We start from the raw sequence: 18,895 nt of genomic DNA on the forward strand, positions 1-18,895 counted from the left end.
CTTTTAGACAAAACTTTTGCAGCAGACCGAACTTTTTGACGATTAGCGCCTGAGACATCCAAAATATTTTGCGATATTTTGTGTAAAATTTTCAAGTCTTTATTTTCTTGCAGCTGTACTATTTCTTCTATACATTTTTTAGTAATACGTTTTTCGTTTATAATAAAACCATTATCCAAAAAATGATTCCTCACAAGCTTCAGTAGATGAGGGACATCGGCAAATACAAAAACGTTAAGATTTTGATCTTTTGGATGCAAAAAGAAACAGTTTTGTGAGTCATTTATGCCGATATTTAGTTGTGTCCAAACTTTGGTATTTGAAGATCCCAAATCAGTGGTAACTGCTACTACAGTGAAACCAACATCGTACAAATTCGAAATAACATCTTTTACAATGTCCAGCGTTAAAGGTTGATCTGCTTTGTAATAAATTACTTGCTTCCATTTGCCGAATAAACCTCTAGCCATCCCCACTTGGCAGGTCTTGTGTGGCCCAACGACTCGCTCGTTTTTTTTTTCAATCTCTACTTTTTGCGATGTATAAATCTCATCGAAACTAAGAACGACTATTTTTTGAGAAGCAGACATAGATTTTCCTTTCTCTTTTATAACACTTATCACATCTTTCAAAATACCTTCATCTAGATTTAAGCGAGTTGCCCATTTTCGCAAAGTAGATAGTCCAGGAAGTGGGTATTTATTTTTCCTTAAATATCTATACGCTTTTGGACTGACACTCCGTAACGATATTGCAGAGGAAATGTCTTCTATATTCCATTTAACTCGCTTTTTATTTGGGTACATAATTCTTTCAATTTGCTTTGGTGTAAAAACATTTTTAAGAACTTCGTTAACTTTCTTTTTAATAGTAATATTTGTTCGCTTTTCAAGAAGCTTCAATTTTATTTTAAGTGCATTAATTTCCTTATTCTTTTTTGCCAATTCTTCATCTTTCAGTTTTTCTTGACACCTGAAATAAGATTAAAATAGCTTTAATGAAATTTATTTTATTTTATGTATTTTTTCCGAATAGTGGCACATTTAATAATATTAAATATGTAAATGCTTATATTCATACCTGACAGTTTCATGATGATCTTGTACAATTGATTGACTTTCACTACATCCAGCCATGTTAAATGAATGTTCTACATTACTTAAAGTAATTTTATTACTATCAGAAACACTGACAAACAAGTTTTCGCAATCCTTTGTTACTTCATTTTTATCTGAAACACTATTATAACAAATAAAAAAATACTGTCACTTTAAAGTAAAAGGAAAAAATTATAAATATTCTATGTATGTAGTTATGTATGTACCTGACATTTTCATTGATTATGTTATTGACTGATGTGGAAATATTCATGCTTTTGCAATTTTGGTCATTTGAAACCTCAATGTGTGTGCATACATTTTCTGTATTTATATTTTCAGCGTTGTCTCTGCTTACATTTGAGTTAACTATTGTTTTAGCTATTATTTCTGCATTTTTTCTATACACGTTTACTTCTCTCAAGACACCTCTTGCTTCCTCAAAAATCAAATTTTCTGTCGGTACTGCATTTGGTAAAAGTGTACGTATTCCCTTTGCATAATTATCACCTAAGCATTTTAAATGTTCTGGGATTTCCTTATAACAATTTAGTGCAAAATGTATGGAACATACTCGAGCTGTAATAATTAAAATGTTTACATAGGTAATAAATTATTTTAATATTTTTCACGTCTTAGTTAAAAAGTATACTTACCACTTTTGAGGTTAACACTTTTACCACATGCTTTTATCCACTTTGCTGCAGTGTCTTCGTCTTTCGGAAAAGAAAAGAAACGTATTTTCTTTTCTTTCACATTCTCGTACCTATTTTTACATCCCTTAACACTGCACACAGGCATATTTACATCTTTTGTAATACGGTCTGTAGTTACGATTCCGTTCTGTTTATGGACTGTCAAAATCCAATATGTCGGCGACTTGTTCCACCGCCATGTCTGCGCAGAACCGGCAGAACAGATCAAATTTTGGTTTGCCGAAAGAGCATACCTCTTTTCTTTATACCATGGGGATGCAGGGGATGACGCGTGGCTCAGTCAAGAGTCAAGTGCCTACGCGAATGATTAGTAACACCAAGGTCCGTGGTTCGAATTCGACCCGGCCTTCGTCCCATATATGCTTTGTTGAGAAGTTTTTTCCGATTAAGATTCTTATGGATTAATGATCTGCACGATTGGGAATCGGAAAGGATTCACAATCTGCAAGGTTTAAGATTCGTAAAAAGGATCAAAAAGATTATGAACGTGTGTATCACGGTGGTAGTGTGAATGAATGAATGACTAGGTCTACATTGCTTGTGCTAATTACCTTAGGGTACAAGGCACCTTATTTCCTCATCCGAGGAATGTAACTGATAAAACCCCCTGGCCGTATTGTCCTCGGTTAGAGGCAGGAGCCAAAGAAATTAAAGAAGAAGAAGAAGGGGATGATCCAGTTTTTCGTATTTATTATTTAAAATAACATTTCTTTATGCACAGCTCGGCTCTACGAATTTTCAGACGGTGCGTACGATTAATTTGTTATCTCACGTGTCATGTTTCACGCGAATTCTTTAGTTTAATGTAGCATAACCTAACCTTCAAATCTACTTGACGTTTGACTTATTTCGTTATATAAAAAGGGTTTGACACTTTACATAAACAATGTATGTTGGTGCGAGTAATAACGCGAAATAAGTATATAATAATGATAATAAGACGTAATTGTAATGAACATAAATCAGCATGAACAAAATATTATTTCTCTTTTAGCGTTTATATAAATATATAAAAGTATTTAATATATTTAGTATATTAATTTGTTAATAATTTTTAATATTAATATTTTAATATAATATTAATTTTAATATAATTTTATAATACTTTGCACAAATAACATTTTTGTGTATTGTAAATAACAGTAAAAACAATGTATTGTAACATACGGAAATTTAACGTCATAATTTTGCAATATGGTAATTGCGTATAATAATTTATTACATATTTTATTGCCGATTTATTTATTTATTCATATGTATCTCAGGTTTCACGAACTGAAATTGCTAGGCACTGCAGCTGAGGTAAGGACTTTTATAGATTCACTGTTTATCAGACACAAAGTACAAACAGCAATGTTGGACGACGAAAAGTTAAGAGACTTGGATATTCCGGCGCAAGAAGAAGTTAATCCCCTATCATGGTTACATACTGTGGCTCCTGCTTTTCCAGTGAATGGCTCAAAAGTAAGATAATTACGCACTTTTGATTATGGACATATTTTGTTTGAATAAAAATGATTTTTCCAATCCAGATCACTATAATCCACAAGCCACGGGTGTTTTACAGCACTTTGTTAGAAAAATGCAGACATGCCAAGAAGAGAATCACGTTTGCCTCTCTGTACTTGGGTACTGGCACCTTAGAGACTGAACTGGTAGGTATAATAGCAATTGTAGCATTTAGAATAGAAAACCTGGCAAAATAATTATTTCGAATAACAAATTAGCAATAATTAACTGCAAAAGTTACAAGAAAAAGATATGAAGAGAGGATTGAGATTGAGAAATAAAATGTAGTTAATTTTCCAATTTTCAAAATCGATTTTTTTGAGAAACGAAGTTATGTTTCTTTCCACAGGTAAACGTGATAGAAAAAGCAATGAGCACGAATGGCAGCAATGTGCAAGTACGGATCCTGCTGGATTATATGAGAGCTTCCCGGGGTAAGCAGAATTCCCGAAAGATGCTGCAGCCGTTGCTTAAAGGCAAATGTAGAGATCATTGCAAGATCTTCCTCTATCACACGCCGAAATTACGCGGCGTGATGAAAGCGGCAATTCCGGATCGCTTTAATGAGCTCATCGGTTTGCAACATATGAAGCTATATATGATTGACAATGACTTGATCATTAGCGGGTAAGCTCATAACTACGATTGCTATATAATTAATGAAGAAAAAAATGTCAGAATTTATATTAAAATTAACTGCCGATATGAAAGGAAGAAAGGTTAATTAAAAATATTTAATAATAAAGCCATTTGAATAGCTCTGTGCTAAATATGAGATATATAGTATATAATAATAAAAAATAAGACCATTTTGATATACAATCAATCAATATCGAATAAGCCATTTACAGTCCGATATTTATAAAAATATATTAAACAATTATTTTATGTTAGAGCGAACCTCAGCAATGATTACTTCATAAACCGACAGGATCGGTACTTCGTTATAGAAGATTGCGAGGAACTTTGCGATTTCTATAATAAATTGATTGAGAAAGTAATGGAATTTAGCTTCTTGTTACAACCGGATGGCAATACGAGCTTAAATCCTGCTGTGAATTGCCATCCTTATAAAGGATCCGGAAAAGTCTTTACCCAAGAAGCAGCATCCAAGATACAAACATTCTTACAGAATGAAATAAAAAAGAATGCTGATCTCGACAAAAGTATACCGATAACTATTCTATATAAATTTTATTCAAAGCAAGAATATTCAAAACTATTTCACCAGCTAGATTGTTACTTCAAACTCACAAATTATATTATTTAAGGAGCCGATATATTATTTAATCTTTAATTATTACAGATGCAGACACGTGGATATTTCCGTTAGTACAAATGGGTCAACTGAATATTTATCACGATAGCGAAGTAACATTGAAACTCTTACAAACTGCTCCAGCGGGAGCCACGCTCAAACTAGGAACCGGTTATTTCAATCTGACTTTTGACTACAGTCAAGCTGTGCTTAGAGATTGTCGAGCAACGTGTCACTTCTTGACAGCACATCCCACTACCAATGGCTTCTTTAGTACGTCTTTCTTGTTCCAAACGTTTGGATTGCACAAACTAAAATTTATATAAGATCATTTATTGCGTCTCATTTTTTGCATGATTATATTTTTCTTATCAAAAATCTGGATAAATAATTCTAGAAGCTAATAACCATTTATTATTAAAATTATCTTGCTTTTAAGATGCCAAAGGAATTGCCGGAGAGATACCAGCAGCGTATACCAGAATAGAAGAATCCTTTTACAATTTATGTGAGAGAATGAATCAGCAAAAGAGGGTAACATTATGGGAATTTGCTAAACCAGGTTGGACATATCATGCCAAAGGTCTCTGGTACACTTTGCCAGATCAGCAAAAGCCTTCGTTGACTCTCATAGGCTCGCCAAACTTTGGTAAAGATAAATTCTTATTATCTTGGATTCTAATATTAGACAATGAGATTGCAATAATCTCTAAAAAGATTTTAGCACGACTAAATTAAAATATGGATGATTTAGGTTATAGATCGGTGAACAGGGATCTCGAAACACAAATAGCTGTAGTGACAAGAAATAAAAAGTTACAAAATGCATTGCACGAGGAGCAGGCACGATTGTTTTCCTGTGCTAAACCTGTTACGAGGAAGACTTTCTCGCAGCAAGATAGAATACCATCGGCTTGGGTATGCGCGGTTGTACTCTTCTTTCGCTATTATTTTTGAAACCGAAACACGAAAAGGCAAATCTCATATTCTAAACTTGAAATTTTAACTGTAACATATTGTACAGTAAGTACAGGATAATTGATCCACGAATATAAAACCGTTCCCAATGAATTTTTACCCTCATGTGTTAGACATTTTTTCATTGTATAGGATTTCTCGTTATTTTTACTTTTTAGATTAAAACAATTTTTTTAATAAAAACTTCGTTCATGTCATTTTTCTATGCAAAGAATAAAATTGTAGGGGTATATGAGATATAAAGAAGATTAGATCTGGATCTTGGGATTCTGGATTCTAGAATTATACATATATATATAAATTCTGAGAGTAATAGAAACTAATCTTCATTTTGTAAGTGATAAATTAGGCTGCATCCCCATGGAGAAAGAAATAATGGAACGGAATAATATATATAAAACAGAATCACTTTGATTGGCTAATCTTCAGGTAGAAGCTCTCTAGGTGGGATACTAGCCAATCAGAGTAATTCCGTTTTAATTCCGTTCCGCTATTTCTTTCTCCATGGGGTTGCAGCCTTGGCATTTTATTCTGTAAGTTTGCCGGCAGAAGTTGTAAAATCAGTGACGTAATTGTTTAGGCTATCCTGTAAGGTATGTGATAAAATTTAATATTGCTACGATGTCGACGTTTCTTGCGCAGTATCGAATATGTAAAAATGGTTTTGATCCGGGTAAAGTAGTAATGACAGCAATAGCGATAGTAATAATAATAGTAGTAGTAACAGTAATACAAGATTGATTGTCTGTTACCACTCATAGTTGAGATAATTGCATTCAATTGCTGCAACGACAAATATCGCGACACTTTGCAGATGGGAACAGACCGCTATTTCACACTTAAGAGATTTCCAAGATTTGGCAACCGGCGCGGCGATTAATTGCCCGAGGAAGAGAGTTTATTTGTCATCGATCACGAACGTTTCCTCTTTGACAAAAAATTCAACAACTTCTTCCTCCACATTCTTCGAATCTGAGTCCAATTCGTCAGTATCAATATCTGAAAGTGCACGCACATGACAATTAATCTCTCAATTCATATAAAAAATATTGCTTATTTTCAATATAATGCAGCAAAAAAACTTCCTAGTTCAATGTGTTCATAAATTAGGAAGGTGTATGGATGGCACATACACTTTCAATACTATAGACAACTTGAGATATATATATCTATATAGTACCAGATAGTACTTACTGCAACGTAACTCTAGACGACGCTTCTTCTGATTGTTCCACTCTTCGATACGTTTTGTACGATACTCTTCGAATGCCTTCATCAGTAAGCAACGTTTCTCGATTAATTCCTAGAAAATTAATCACTCGTTAAAGCAAGTCACAATCACAGACCCATAAGAATCTTAGAAGAAACATTTTGTACTCTCATATATTATTTTTTGTCACTTCATAACCTTTGCATACAAAAATTGAAGTTTGTAATATACTGGAATACTTGTAAAACATTACTAGAAAAATATTTTAATATCAAATATTTAATACATCTTATTAAATGTGAAAATGCACCTTTGAAGCACGCGTCAGCCGCATGCGATCTTTGCTCTCGAACTGCGCCGAGTACTTCTTCAAATTCTTCTTTATCTCCTTAATCTGCTCCGCGGTGAGCAGAGTCGGAGGCCGCGGCCGCCACAACAGTTGGTTGAACGCGTTCAAGTTGACTCTCTTTAGAATACGGCCCTGGAACGTCCATATCCAATAACCATTATCAACGCTGGTCTTCCAGCTGGACACTGCCGTGACGACATATCTAAAATTAATCGAAACGAAGAGAAAGTTAATTTCTTGTTATTGCTTCTATGCTTAGCTCTTCGTATTATACGACTGCTTCAATCTTTTGAATCTACCTGCCAGTCGGGTCCCATTCCACGTCCGAGGTTTGGTAATGATCAGTGGAATTCATAATGGTGAAATCATTCGTGTCGATGAATTCCAGAGCACCAGCCATTGTTGTCAGGCCAGCGAGGACGATAAATTGACCCGACGGTGACCAAAACAGATGATTACAAGCCTTCTTCTCCAATCTTTCTGTTGAAAAAATGCAGTTTACGAACGTTAAACTTAAATCAACGAAACAAAAACTCGCGAGTTATTAATTTAATCACGTAAAAAAATTTTAAATGTAGAGTTTCTATTATATGTAATTACTTACTGAGAAGGGCAGGTTGATGACCATATCGCACTTCATAGAAGCTGACATTTACGGTGGGTATTTCTCCGTGAATAATGGCGAATTTGCTGCCAACTGGCTCCCACGCGAAAGCGTGAATCGGTTCCTTTATCTCCACACTATCCACAGGAATTTGTTTCTCCCTCATGTGGAAGATTTCAAAGTTGTATGACATACCCTGTAATGTAAAATATGAACAATTTTTAATAGCAATTATATTTTAATAATAACGACTACTGAAAGCTCTTTTGTTTTTGAAAATCTAAAAATCAAAATTTGCCAAATAATACTAAAATTGTACATAATTCTAAATATAATTATAGTTATATATAATTTGAACATACTGAATAAATAAATGTTATGCTTTATGCGAAAAATCGACTACATTAGTCAACTCACTGTGTATTTTTGTTCTGTCTTCTCCTTGCGTTTGGCAAAGCGATCAACTTTCACGCATAGGTAGTCACCAGATTTTTGCCAAAAGATTTTGCAGTCAGCCACGTTAAACAAATTCTTATTTCTTATTTCATTGCGGCTAAAAATAAAATATTATTTTGGTTAAACATTTCCTTTTATGCCAACAATGTGGATATGATTCAAGGCTAAAGACTTACTTAGGAATTTCGAGCAAAGTTACTCTCGCGGGGACGTCTTTATCTTCTGGCACCCAATAAGCAAGAACGTTATCCGTCGGAGACCAACTGAAATCTCTGATTCCTGGAATCTTGATGCTCTTCTTGTCCAGCAGACCGAACGACTAAGAAATTAAATGTGATGATAGTGACTATAAGTTACAGATTTAAAATAACGGGCAATAATAATGAATAATTAATGTTAAGTATCGTAAATCAAGGAGAATAAATGTGACTATGAGAAATACTCACCGGAGTTTCATAGACACTGAGAACGTCCTCTGCGCCCATGCGCGCTAAATATTTATCATCGTGCGACCAACGGAAGATTGGCCAGACAGAAGATCCATCGGGGAAGAACGATCGCTTTTCCTGACCTGACAGAATGTCCCAAATCACGAGGCGCTTTTGATCCTGTCCGAGATCAGTACGTGGAGTATAGGTGACTAGGTAACGCTCACAAGGCGAGAAATCGATACACTCAACACCTCGCTGGCTGAATCTGGCTTGCTGGGTGAACTGAGGGCCACCCCACAGCGCGACTCCCAGTTTGTGGAATGTGGACAGATATGTACCTAGCGGTGACCATTTCACATATGTCTCTGTCCAACGCTGTAATCAGAGAAAAGTAGTAACAAACTTAACTCATTGCAGCTGCTACATAAAGAATTGCATAATGAAATTTCTGTTAAAATCTTTTCTACTCACGTTACGCTCTTCGAGTAGGGTGGGCTCCGGTGCAGAATTTTGCCAGATTTGAACCGACACACCCGCTCCATTGCCGCAAAGAACACAGAACTGGTCGTAAGCGTCTGGCTCCAACAAATGATAGTGCAAGTCACTAGCAGCTTTGAAGGGCTGAGCCTTCGGTGGTTCCCAGTTCTCTGGGATATCCTCAAACTTCTTGAAATCCGTGAAAAGATTAACCTTGAACGTGTGAGATTTGTCGATCTTGTAATTGTTGGTAGACTTGACTGCAGTGAGCGCGTTCAAGTGATTGTTATATTCCAGAAAAATGTATCTGCCAAAGAGAAAGGAAATATCTCAGAAGCTAATAAACATTCTGCAAGCTATCTCATTAGAGAAATAGCTTTATTTCTTTTCAAATTTAGGCAGGCTGTGGACTAACCCTTTAGTCTTGCCATCGGTCTCATTCATTGGATAGAACTGATTGACTATTGGGCCAAATTTTCCCAGTACTTTACTGATAACAGATTGAAGCTTCTCTAATTTGTCAGGCTCTACCCGAGGAACATTATCCACAACAATCACAGACTCCACTCCATCTGTTTCAGAAGGTTTCTGCTTCAAGATATCGCCGAGCAGCTCTGTAAGTTTGTGATACAGACATGTATTCATTATTACAAAAACTGCTCACTCTCCTAACAATAGATTATCTGTTTTACTTGCATTTTTTAGCATTTTCTCTGGAACGAGACAGACATATATTTGAGAAAATGCTTAAAAATTACTTTAACCAAAAACTTTAATTAACAAACTGCAATTAATTTAACCAGTAAAATTCAAGCAAAATTTTTACATAACTCGTCATTTCAAATCTAATTTCTTCTTTTATATGTTAAACGTTAAAAACAGTAGAAAAATTTATAATTCTACTTACATTTTTTAACAAGACAACTATTATTTGATAAATTAAATTACTAATCAAGTTAATCAGAGTTCGGTCAAGATGTCACATTGAGTTATACAAATGTTGTGTTTCCTGAATGCATCCTATCGTTCGGTATTTTTTATAGTGAATTCAATTGGATGTACTCAGTGAGCACTGGTGCATATTAAAAAGCCGTTGTACACTGATTTAACCTCTAATCTTTAAAGTAAAATGCAAATATCTCAATCGATAAAATGTCTAATATATATTTTACCAAATAACACAATAAAAAATATTAAGGATTTCACGATTTAACTGTTTATATTAAACATACACCTTATATTGATTTGTATACAGCTTTAATGTATACCAGTGCACTGAATGCATCCAATCAAATTCGCTATTAAAGATCAAAATTAGGTCTATTTTCTATTGGTAAACTGCACTAATTCAGAGTTTGTCTTTTTTCTTCCAATGTAAAGTAAAAAAAAGCCTGTTCTTTTTAGCTTAACTTCTTGCACGGTTTATCTTTTCTCTTTTTCTTTTCACGTTGGAGAGAAAAAGAGAAAAGATGAACCGTGCAAGAAATTTAGTTAAATAGAACAGACCTAGATAAACTCTGAACTAGTATAATCAGTTCAGCAATAGAAAACAGACCCATTGTGACTATCAAGCCGACATCGTGGCGACACATGCGCGTCTAAAATTGAAATGACGTGTACAGTAAGGGCCAAAGCACATATGACAGTCGTAGTCGTGGACGTAAAGCGGGGAGCACACACTTCTGCATAACGCATAATGCGTAAGCATAAGAAAATTGATTGGTCTATTTCCTTATGCACATATATATAGACCAATCAATTTTCTTATGCTTACGCATTATGCGTTGTGCAGAAGTGTGTGCTCCCCGTTTAAGTAACGCACAAGTTTGGTGTATCCTGGTCGGGGACTACGACTGTCGTATATCGCTACGCCATGTTTGTGCTTTGGCCCTAACGCACAAGCTTTGGCATATCCTGATCTGTCAGGTCGGGGACTACGAACGTCGTATATCGCTACGCAATGTTATGTTGGCTCTAAAGCGGGGAGCACACACTTCTGCACAACGCATAATGCGTAAGCATAAGAAAATTGATTGGTCCATACACATGTGCATAAGAAAATAGACCAATCAATTTTCTTATGCTTTCGCATTATGCGTTATGCAGAAGTGTGTGCTCCCCGCTTAAAGCCCCTTGCACAATGCCAGGCAACAGGCAATAGAAACAGGAAATAACAAAAAAATCGTTAATTACAACCTAAAAAATTCGAATGCTATGATTGGTTAGCAATGGGCAATAAGCACAGAATTTTCAACGTGACGGAAACTCTGTGTCTATTGCCTGTGTCACTGTTTATTCTGCATTTATACATGATTTCTGATTTCTACTCCCTGTTCCTATTCCTGTTGCCTGGGGGTCGATTCTGTATCTTACAAAAGTGAGGAAATTCACTAGAGAATCTACAATTTCATTTGTCGAAATCTAGTAAATCTGTTCACTTTTGTAATTTTCACCTGTCTCAAAATACAGAATCGACCTCCTGCCATTGTGCAAGGGGCTTAAGGTGATCCTAAAGCTGTCTGTAATACCTACACTCGTTTTTAACATTTGCTTCGTATAAAAATTCTACAACTTGATGTTACAAAATGAGGATGCAGGTCCATTCAGTAGACATCAAGGAATATCATACCGTTTGTAGAATTAGGTTGAGACTCTAAACAAAAAAGTTAAGCGAAAAGTACGATAATGTACGTACATTACGTTCACGTAATCGTACTTTTCGCTTAACTTTTTTGTTTGGAGTCTCAGCCTAATTCTACAAACGCGCGATATGATATTCCTTAATGTCTACTGAATAGACCTGCACCCTCATTTTGTAACATCAAGTTGTAGAATTTTTATACAATTTTATACAATATCATACCGTTTGTAGAATTAGGCTGAGACTCTAAACAAAAAAGTTAAGCAAAAAGTACGATAATGTACGTACATTACGTTCACGTAATCGTACTTTTCGCTTAACTTTTTTGTTTGGAGTCTCAGCCTAATTCTACAAACTGTATGATATTCCTTGATGTCTACTGAATAGACCTGCACCCTCATTTTGTAACATCAAGTTGTAAAATTTTTATACAAAGCAAATATTGTTAAAAACGAGTGTAGGTATTACAGACAGCTTTAGGATCACCTTAACGCTCAAATCAGCGACAAATACGTCGCGACCATCTGATCGTATGCAATCCGGCGCGATAGATCACATCGCGCGCAGACTCGAAAAAAAAAAGTCTTAAGGAGGCAGGCCAAAGCAGATTTTCTTAGATTTTCTCATGACGCATAATGCATAAGCATAAGACAATTGATTGGTCCATATACCATACATGTGCATAAGGAAAAACCAATACATTTTCTTATGCTTATGCATTATACGTTATGCAAAAGTCTGTGCTTAAGGGCCTGGACACACACTTCTGCACAACGCATAATGCGTAAGCATAAGAAAATTGATAGGTCCATACACATGTGCATAAGGAAATAGACCAATCAATTTTCTTATTCTTACGCATTATGCGTTGTGCAGAAGTGTGTGCTCCCCGCTTAAGGCTTGACTGTTTGCAGAACAGCTCGTGCGACGGTATGTGATACCGATTTCCCATCATGTCGTTCTGTAAACCGGAAGTACTTGAGAAAGCATTGCACTCGCGAAATCGCTGCAAATGGCCAATTTCCGAAGGTGAAATCACGCACGTGTCGCATTGTGAAGCGCGCGTTTAATCATATATGCGGAGGATTTACTTGTAACGAGATTCTCGAACAAGATGTAACGTGTCCCGCAACGGGACGAGATTGAGGGGGGGGGGTGGAAGAGAAAGCTAATAGATACTTGCCCTCATCGGTGATATCATCGACGAAGCCCTCGGGATCGCTGAAGTTAGGCTCCTCATCGTCGTTCATTAGATCGTCGTTGCTCTTGGCAGTCTCGTCGTTCTGCGCTGTTTTCTCTGCCTGCGTCTTCTTCGCCATCTTGGAAACCTCTGGGCATAATTCCTCAACTCGCTCCTCACTCGCGACCTCGCGCCACGGATCAGTCAGATCAGTGCATAGTGGAAGAACACAGGTGTGCTCATACTCGTGACGAATTTTATACGATTCTGCGCAGTGCCAGATGCAGCCATTTTTAAGTGGCTGTTTCAAAACATTTAAGCCCCTTGCACAATGCCAGGCAACAGGCAATAGGAACAGGAAATAACCAAAAAATTGTTAATTACAACCTAAAAAATTCGAGTGCTATGATTGGTTGGCAACAGGCAATAGGCACAGAATTTTCAACGTGACGGAAACTCTGTGTCTATTGCCTGTGTTATTATTTATTCTGCATTTATACATGATTTCTTATTTCTCTTCCCTGTTTTTATTGCCTGTTGCCTAGCATTGTTCAAGGGGCTTTAAGGTGGTTCATGCAGTACATATTACATATACTTTACAAGTTAAAGCCCCTTGCACAATAGGCGATAGCGATAGCGACAGCGACAGTTGCCGACAAAGCTATATGGGTGTTTCCGACAAGTAGTCGGATTTCTAATCGGCTCGAGCAGTGGTACTCAATCAGTTCATTTCGAAAAATCCCCTAGACTAATCTTTGCTGTCTCAGCACTCGGATTACGGATTACTGCGTTGCGTTGTGAGGAGCAAGTCGCAATTGTTCTCTCTGAAAGTTATTCGTTGAGTTTTAATCAAAGCAAAAAAATAGGTACGTATTATTGTTCTAATGATTAACACTTTATTTTCTTTGAAATATACATTAAATAATAGAAGTATATGTACATACACGTTTCACTGACAGAAATCCCGAAAAACGAATTGTTAACCTCACTAACCTCTAACTTCACTTAACCTCACTACATTGATTGTTAATATGTAATTTAATTAAAGCAATATTTTTTTTAAGCAGCTTGAAGACTTACAAGTCTTTTGAAATGGATGCGAGTGAGGACAGATCCATTGTGAGCAGGACTTTTTGGTAGGTATATTATAAAATTGAAAAATTTTTTTGTGTCTGGGAAGGTTTATTAAATATATATTTTTTGCTGTTATATATTATATTGTACACATGTTTAGAATTAAAGGAACATATATTATTATATTATTTCAATAAATATATTTTTTTTACAGAAAACTAAATGTTAGCTGGCTGTTGACACAACGTCTGTATCGAGACAAGTTAACGCATTCACTGTAAATATTGTTCATCATCACTTGGATGTATCAAAAACCTGCAAGTGAGGACAGATTCATTGAGCAGGACATTTTTGGTAGGTATATTATAAAATTGAAAAATTTTTGTGCTAGGAAGGTTAATTAAATATATATATTTTTTTGCTATTATGTTATTGTATGTACACATGTTTAGAATGAGGAACATATATTATTATATTATTTCAATAAATATATTCCTTTACAGAAAACTAGATTTTAGCGGGCTGTTGACAGACATCGACAATTAAAGTCTGTATCGAGGCAAGTTAACGCATTCACTGTAAAATATCTCCTTCAAGGTAAATTCAAAATGTAATTCATATTGTTCCTTGTCACTTGGATGTATCAAAAACCGCAATAAATTATTTACATTCTATTACATGTCTATTGAAATTGTTGCTGAACATAGGGATCATACAAGGATGGATATATTTCTTTTATGGAATGTTTTTTTTAATAACGATGAGGACAATGAAGCTAAATGGCAAATGCACCACGTTAGAGAACCGCATTTGAAAATTAGTAATTATTTTGAGAACATTGTTCTTTTCTATTCTGTCACAGGTGATGACAAGTTTGTATTATTTATCGTTTGAATTTCATACAGAATGCTATTTATGCCGAACCAGACGGAATAGTCATTACACACACACACACACACACACACACACACACACACACACACACACACACACACTTTAAAAATATAATCAATATAAAAATTTATAAAAATTAAGATAACATATGTTTTATTTGATCAATGTCTATATGTAGCTGTGATAAAGTTGCGCTATTGTTATATTCTTTTCTCCTTTTAGAATTTAAATCACATTTTCGAATCAACAGAAATACTTTTGAGCAATTAACGCAAAATCTTGGGCCAAGTATAATTGAAAGGGACAATTCACCTAATTTGCCACCACATAAACAGATTGCTATAACTCTTTGGATTTTTGGCAATCAAGAAGTTTACAGGTTTAATATATATAGGTTTATTAACTTTAGTATAACAGCCAGAAAGTGGACTTGGTTTACAATCAGTTCCTTAATCGCTCATACTAATATAACATCCTCATACACACAAATATCTAATAACCTATTAAAATTATAAAATTATAAATTATGACACATTTGATATTTAATTTAACCTATTTAACAATGTTCGTTGAGCATCGATTCTTATTGCACTGACTTTTTACCTCACAGCCTATCTCACAACCTATTGATTTCCTATATCTATCTTCTTTTTTTTTCGCATTCTTTTCCCTAACAACTTAGCAGTACATCCGCTTTGGTGGTGCCCAATTTATCGTTCCAAAGTTTTTCCAACCTTTCCATTCTATCCTCTCCTAATACTGTAAACCATTCCTTTGTCTCAATACAATCCTTTACGTAGTGGTTCATGTTATCCTTACCTTCATTACAAAAAATACACATTTGCTTCTCTTTTTTTATCCAATATCTGTTACCTGCTTTTCTAAGTTACCGCATCTTAAATTTAACAGCGCTCTGATACTATCCTCGAGATCCTACCTGTCTAAATTATTCATCCTTAAATAGCTGGGACCTTCCAAATCTTTACTCAGCTCCTTATATTTTAGGTTCTTCAATTCCTCCTCTTCTTTGATTCTCTTCTCCTTCCTCTTCTGTTCAAATAACGTTTTTATATTACTTCTTTCTTCCAAATACCTTCCTCTTTCTACCTTTCCTTTTCTCCATTTCATGTACATCCTCTTCACTTCTCTTTTCTTCCTAGTGCAGTTTCTGTCCCACTAGTCCTTAAAACCAATCTTCATCTTTTTAATTGTTATTTCCTTCCTTATCAATAAATACCATCCCTTGGTTTGAACCTATTCTACTAAATTCCTACCTCCATTACCTATTAAATGTAACTTTACTTTTCCTTTTCCACCCTCCTTCCTCTTCCTCCCCGCCACCTAATTCTCCTGTTCTAATGTTAAAATTTCTTATAATCACGGGTTCCCTATCTAATTTTTCTACTTAGTTATCTAACGTCTCCTCCATTTTGTTCCAACCCTCCCTATTATATACTGATATGATATTTGTTATTCCACCTTCCTTAATTATTTTGTTTACAGGTTTAGTAATAAAAACATTAATTTTTTTCGTGTAACACTTCCATTAAATGTAGATTAATAAATAATAAACAAGTAGAAACTTGCACATTGTTTCCTCGTAGTTTTTAATTGTGCAAGTAGAAACTTGCACATTGCTTCCTCATAGTTCCTAAGTGTGCAAGTTTTTATTTTATTCGAGGTATAATTATCGGTATTTATTTGTTTTGGCTTCCTCATAGAGGAAGCTTTGTTAGCAAAGGTTCTGATTTTACACTTAACTCTTTTGGGGACTGCGTAAATAATTATATACATTCACTAAAAAATACTAAAAATACTTGTCCACTTAAAAACTAAAACAATACTTTATCGATAAAAAAATCAGCCCGATATTATAAATATTTGAGATAGCGATTTATTTTTAATTCTATTATATTTTCCAGTCTTTTCTACCCTTATTTCATATATAATTGGTTAAAATTTGGTTGATCAGATCAAGTTTTATAAAGCTTCTATGTATGTACGAATTCTTCGAAATTTCAAATGTGTGTAATACGAGATCTGATCAATCAAATTTTAATGAATTATATATGAAATAGGGGTAGAAAAAACTGGAAAATATAATAAAATTAAAAATTAATCGCTATCTCAAATATTGAGAAAGCGGCAGCGTAAAACACATTTTTCAAAAAAAGGAAAATCTGCATAAAGTCTATACCGGTAGACCGATTTCAATAAAATTTGAGGAGGACATACTTTCTATGATACTCTATTTGTGTGCAAAAATTCAAACTGGTATCTAAAAAATTGTAGAAGTAGATGCGTGTACAAAAATCCGTACACACACACACACACACACACATACATACATACTTCCGGACATTTTTTACTAATATGATTTTTCGACATTTTAGAACATTCTAAACCTATTTCCATCAAAATCTCGAAAAAAAATTTTTTCACCATTACAAAGCTTCCTCTATGAGGAAGCAATATATAGTAAAAGTAATTGATGATTACAATAACTTTCAATGAATATCATTTCCAAGTTATATTATATTAGAATTAATTTTTTTAGATCCGTTGCAGATCGTTTTGGAGTATCAAAAGATACCATATGGAGGTGTGTCTTTAACGTGGCATACGTATTAGAGCAACACGTTTTAAATTACATAAAATGGCCAGAGGTTCATGAAATATTATATATACAACAGGAATTTGCTGCCATGAACGGTTTCCCAGGTGTAGTGGGTGTCATTGATGGATGCCATATTCCGATTAGTGCCCCTATTGAATATTCTGACAGTTATATAAATAGAAAAGGATTTCATTCTATAATATTGCAAGGAATTTGTGATCATAGAATGAAATTTATCGATATTTTTGCGGGAATTTGTGGCAGTGTTCATGATGCCCGAGTTTGGCGATTAAGTGATATAAAACGTGCAATAGACTATGATGTAGAAAGATATTTTCTACAGCATGGTCATTTGCTAGCTGATTCTGCATATCCGCTCTCATATAACATGCTCACCCCATATCGTGACAATGGTCACTTAAATCACATACAACGCAATTATAATACTAAGTTATCAAAAACTCGTGTCATAATTGAAAGAGCGTTTGGAATGTTAAAAGGGCGATTCCGAAAATTAAAATATGTATATATGTACAACACAGAAATGATACCATTACTAGTACTTGCGTGTTGTGCCTTGCATAATATTTGTATTGAGAATGAGGATGAACCATTTGATATTGTCGAGGATAATGAATACAATAATAATAATGATTAAAAATTATAAGGCTCTCGTGATTAAATCGATTAAAGGAAAAGAGGCAGTAAGAGCCGGCGCGGTAAATAGGGCGCAAGTTATATATATTTTTCTTATCGTCAATACATAAAAAATAAAATAAAAAATTCGCGAACGTTTCGACCATTTTTTGTGGTCATCTTCAGCGCAATAAATTAAAAACGTGTAAAATTAAAAACTATATTGTAACGCGGTCATTGGGCTATTGTATACTCGCACGTTGCACGTTCCTTTTTCCATGCGGTCATTCCGGTGTGTGTGCGCTACTCCATAGGCAAGCAACCTTGAGTCTCTCCCAAGTTGGAAGGCTAGGAGGACTATGCTGATGCATTTGGTACTTCATTATATGTTGCGCGATACAATGAAATCGTGAACGGTATAGCGCACAAAACGGTAGACAACAGACGCAAGTTATCTTGGCATTGTTTCGAGAGATAATACTTGATCGTAGAACGGTACAGCGCACAGGTAACGGACGCAAACTGTCTCGACAATGTTTCAAGAGGTAATGAAACTCACCATTACCTCTTGAAACATTGTCGAGACAGTTTGCGTCCGTTACCTGTGCGCTGTACCGTTCTACGATCAAGTATTATCTCTCGAAACAATGCCAAGATAACTTGCGTCTGTTGTCTACCGTTTTGTGCGCTATACCGTTCACGATTTCATTGTATCGCGCAACATATAATGAAGTACCAAATGCATCAGCATAGTCCTCCTAGCTTTCC

General features: G+C 35.0%; 2 protein-coding genes across 2 annotated transcripts; one reads left to right on the forward strand and one right to left on the reverse strand.

The window, feature by feature from the left end:
• The first annotated feature begins 2,250 nt into the window (after positions 1-2,250).
• On the forward strand, positions 2,251-5,663 carry Pgs1 (Phosphatidylglycerophosphate synthase 1). The gene is made up of 8 exons (XM_077402185.1): positions 2,251-2,558; positions 3,079-3,277; positions 3,346-3,468; positions 3,672-3,949; positions 4,217-4,488; positions 4,629-4,853; positions 5,020-5,229; positions 5,335-5,663. Exons 1-8 carry the CDS (start codon positions 2,527-2,529, stop codon positions 5,535-5,537), a joined length of 1,542 nt encoding a protein of 513 aa, XP_077258311.1. The 5' UTR covers positions 2,251-2,526; the 3' UTR covers positions 5,538-5,663.
• A 220-nt stretch (positions 5,664-5,883) lies between these two features.
• Positions 5,884-13,046, reverse strand: Eif3b (eukaryotic translation initiation factor 3 subunit B). Its single transcript, XM_077402184.1, has 11 exons — positions 12,910-13,046; positions 9,501-9,699; positions 9,080-9,392; positions 8,624-8,983; positions 8,354-8,496; positions 8,139-8,274; positions 7,722-7,917; positions 7,417-7,597; positions 7,079-7,319; positions 6,753-6,861; positions 5,884-6,557 (listed from the first exon to the last, which is right to left on the reverse strand). Exons 1-11 carry the CDS (start codon positions 13,043-13,045, stop codon positions 6,457-6,459), a joined length of 2,115 nt encoding a protein of 704 aa, XP_077258310.1. The 5' UTR covers position 13,046; the 3' UTR covers positions 5,884-6,456.
• Between the last annotated feature and the right edge of the window lie 5,849 nt (positions 13,047-18,895).

The sequence above is a fragment of the Temnothorax americanus genome, unplaced genomic scaffold, assembly GCF_048541705.1.
Source record: "Temnothorax americanus isolate GAGA-0224 unplaced genomic scaffold, ASM4854170v1 Scaffold15, whole genome shotgun sequence".
Lineage (NCBI taxonomy): Eukaryota > Metazoa > Arthropoda > Insecta > Hymenoptera > Formicidae > Temnothorax > Temnothorax americanus.

Coding starts and splice junctions, on each gene's coding strand:
- Pgs1 (XM_077402185.1), top strand. CDS start 2,527: ATGCACAGCTCGGCTCTACGAATTTTCAGACG. Junction 3,278..3,345: donor TTCCAGTGAATGGCTCAAAA/GTAAGATAATTA, acceptor TTTCCAATCCAG/ATCACTATAATCCACAAGCC. Junction 3,469..3,671: donor GCACCTTAGAGACTGAACTG/GTAGGTATAATA, acceptor TTCTTTCCACAG/GTAAACGTGATAGAAAAAGC.
- Eif3b (XM_077402184.1), bottom strand. CDS start 13,045: ATGGCGAAGAAGACGCAGGCAGAGAAAACAGCGCAGAACGACGAGACT. Junction 9,700..12,909: donor CGATGATATCACCGATGAGG/GCAAGTATCTAT, acceptor ACAAACTTACAG/AGCTGCTCGGCGATATCTTG. Junction 7,598..7,721: donor TCATCAACCTGCCCTTCTCA/GTAAGTAATTAC, acceptor TTTTTTCAACAG/AAAGATTGGAGAAGAAGGCT.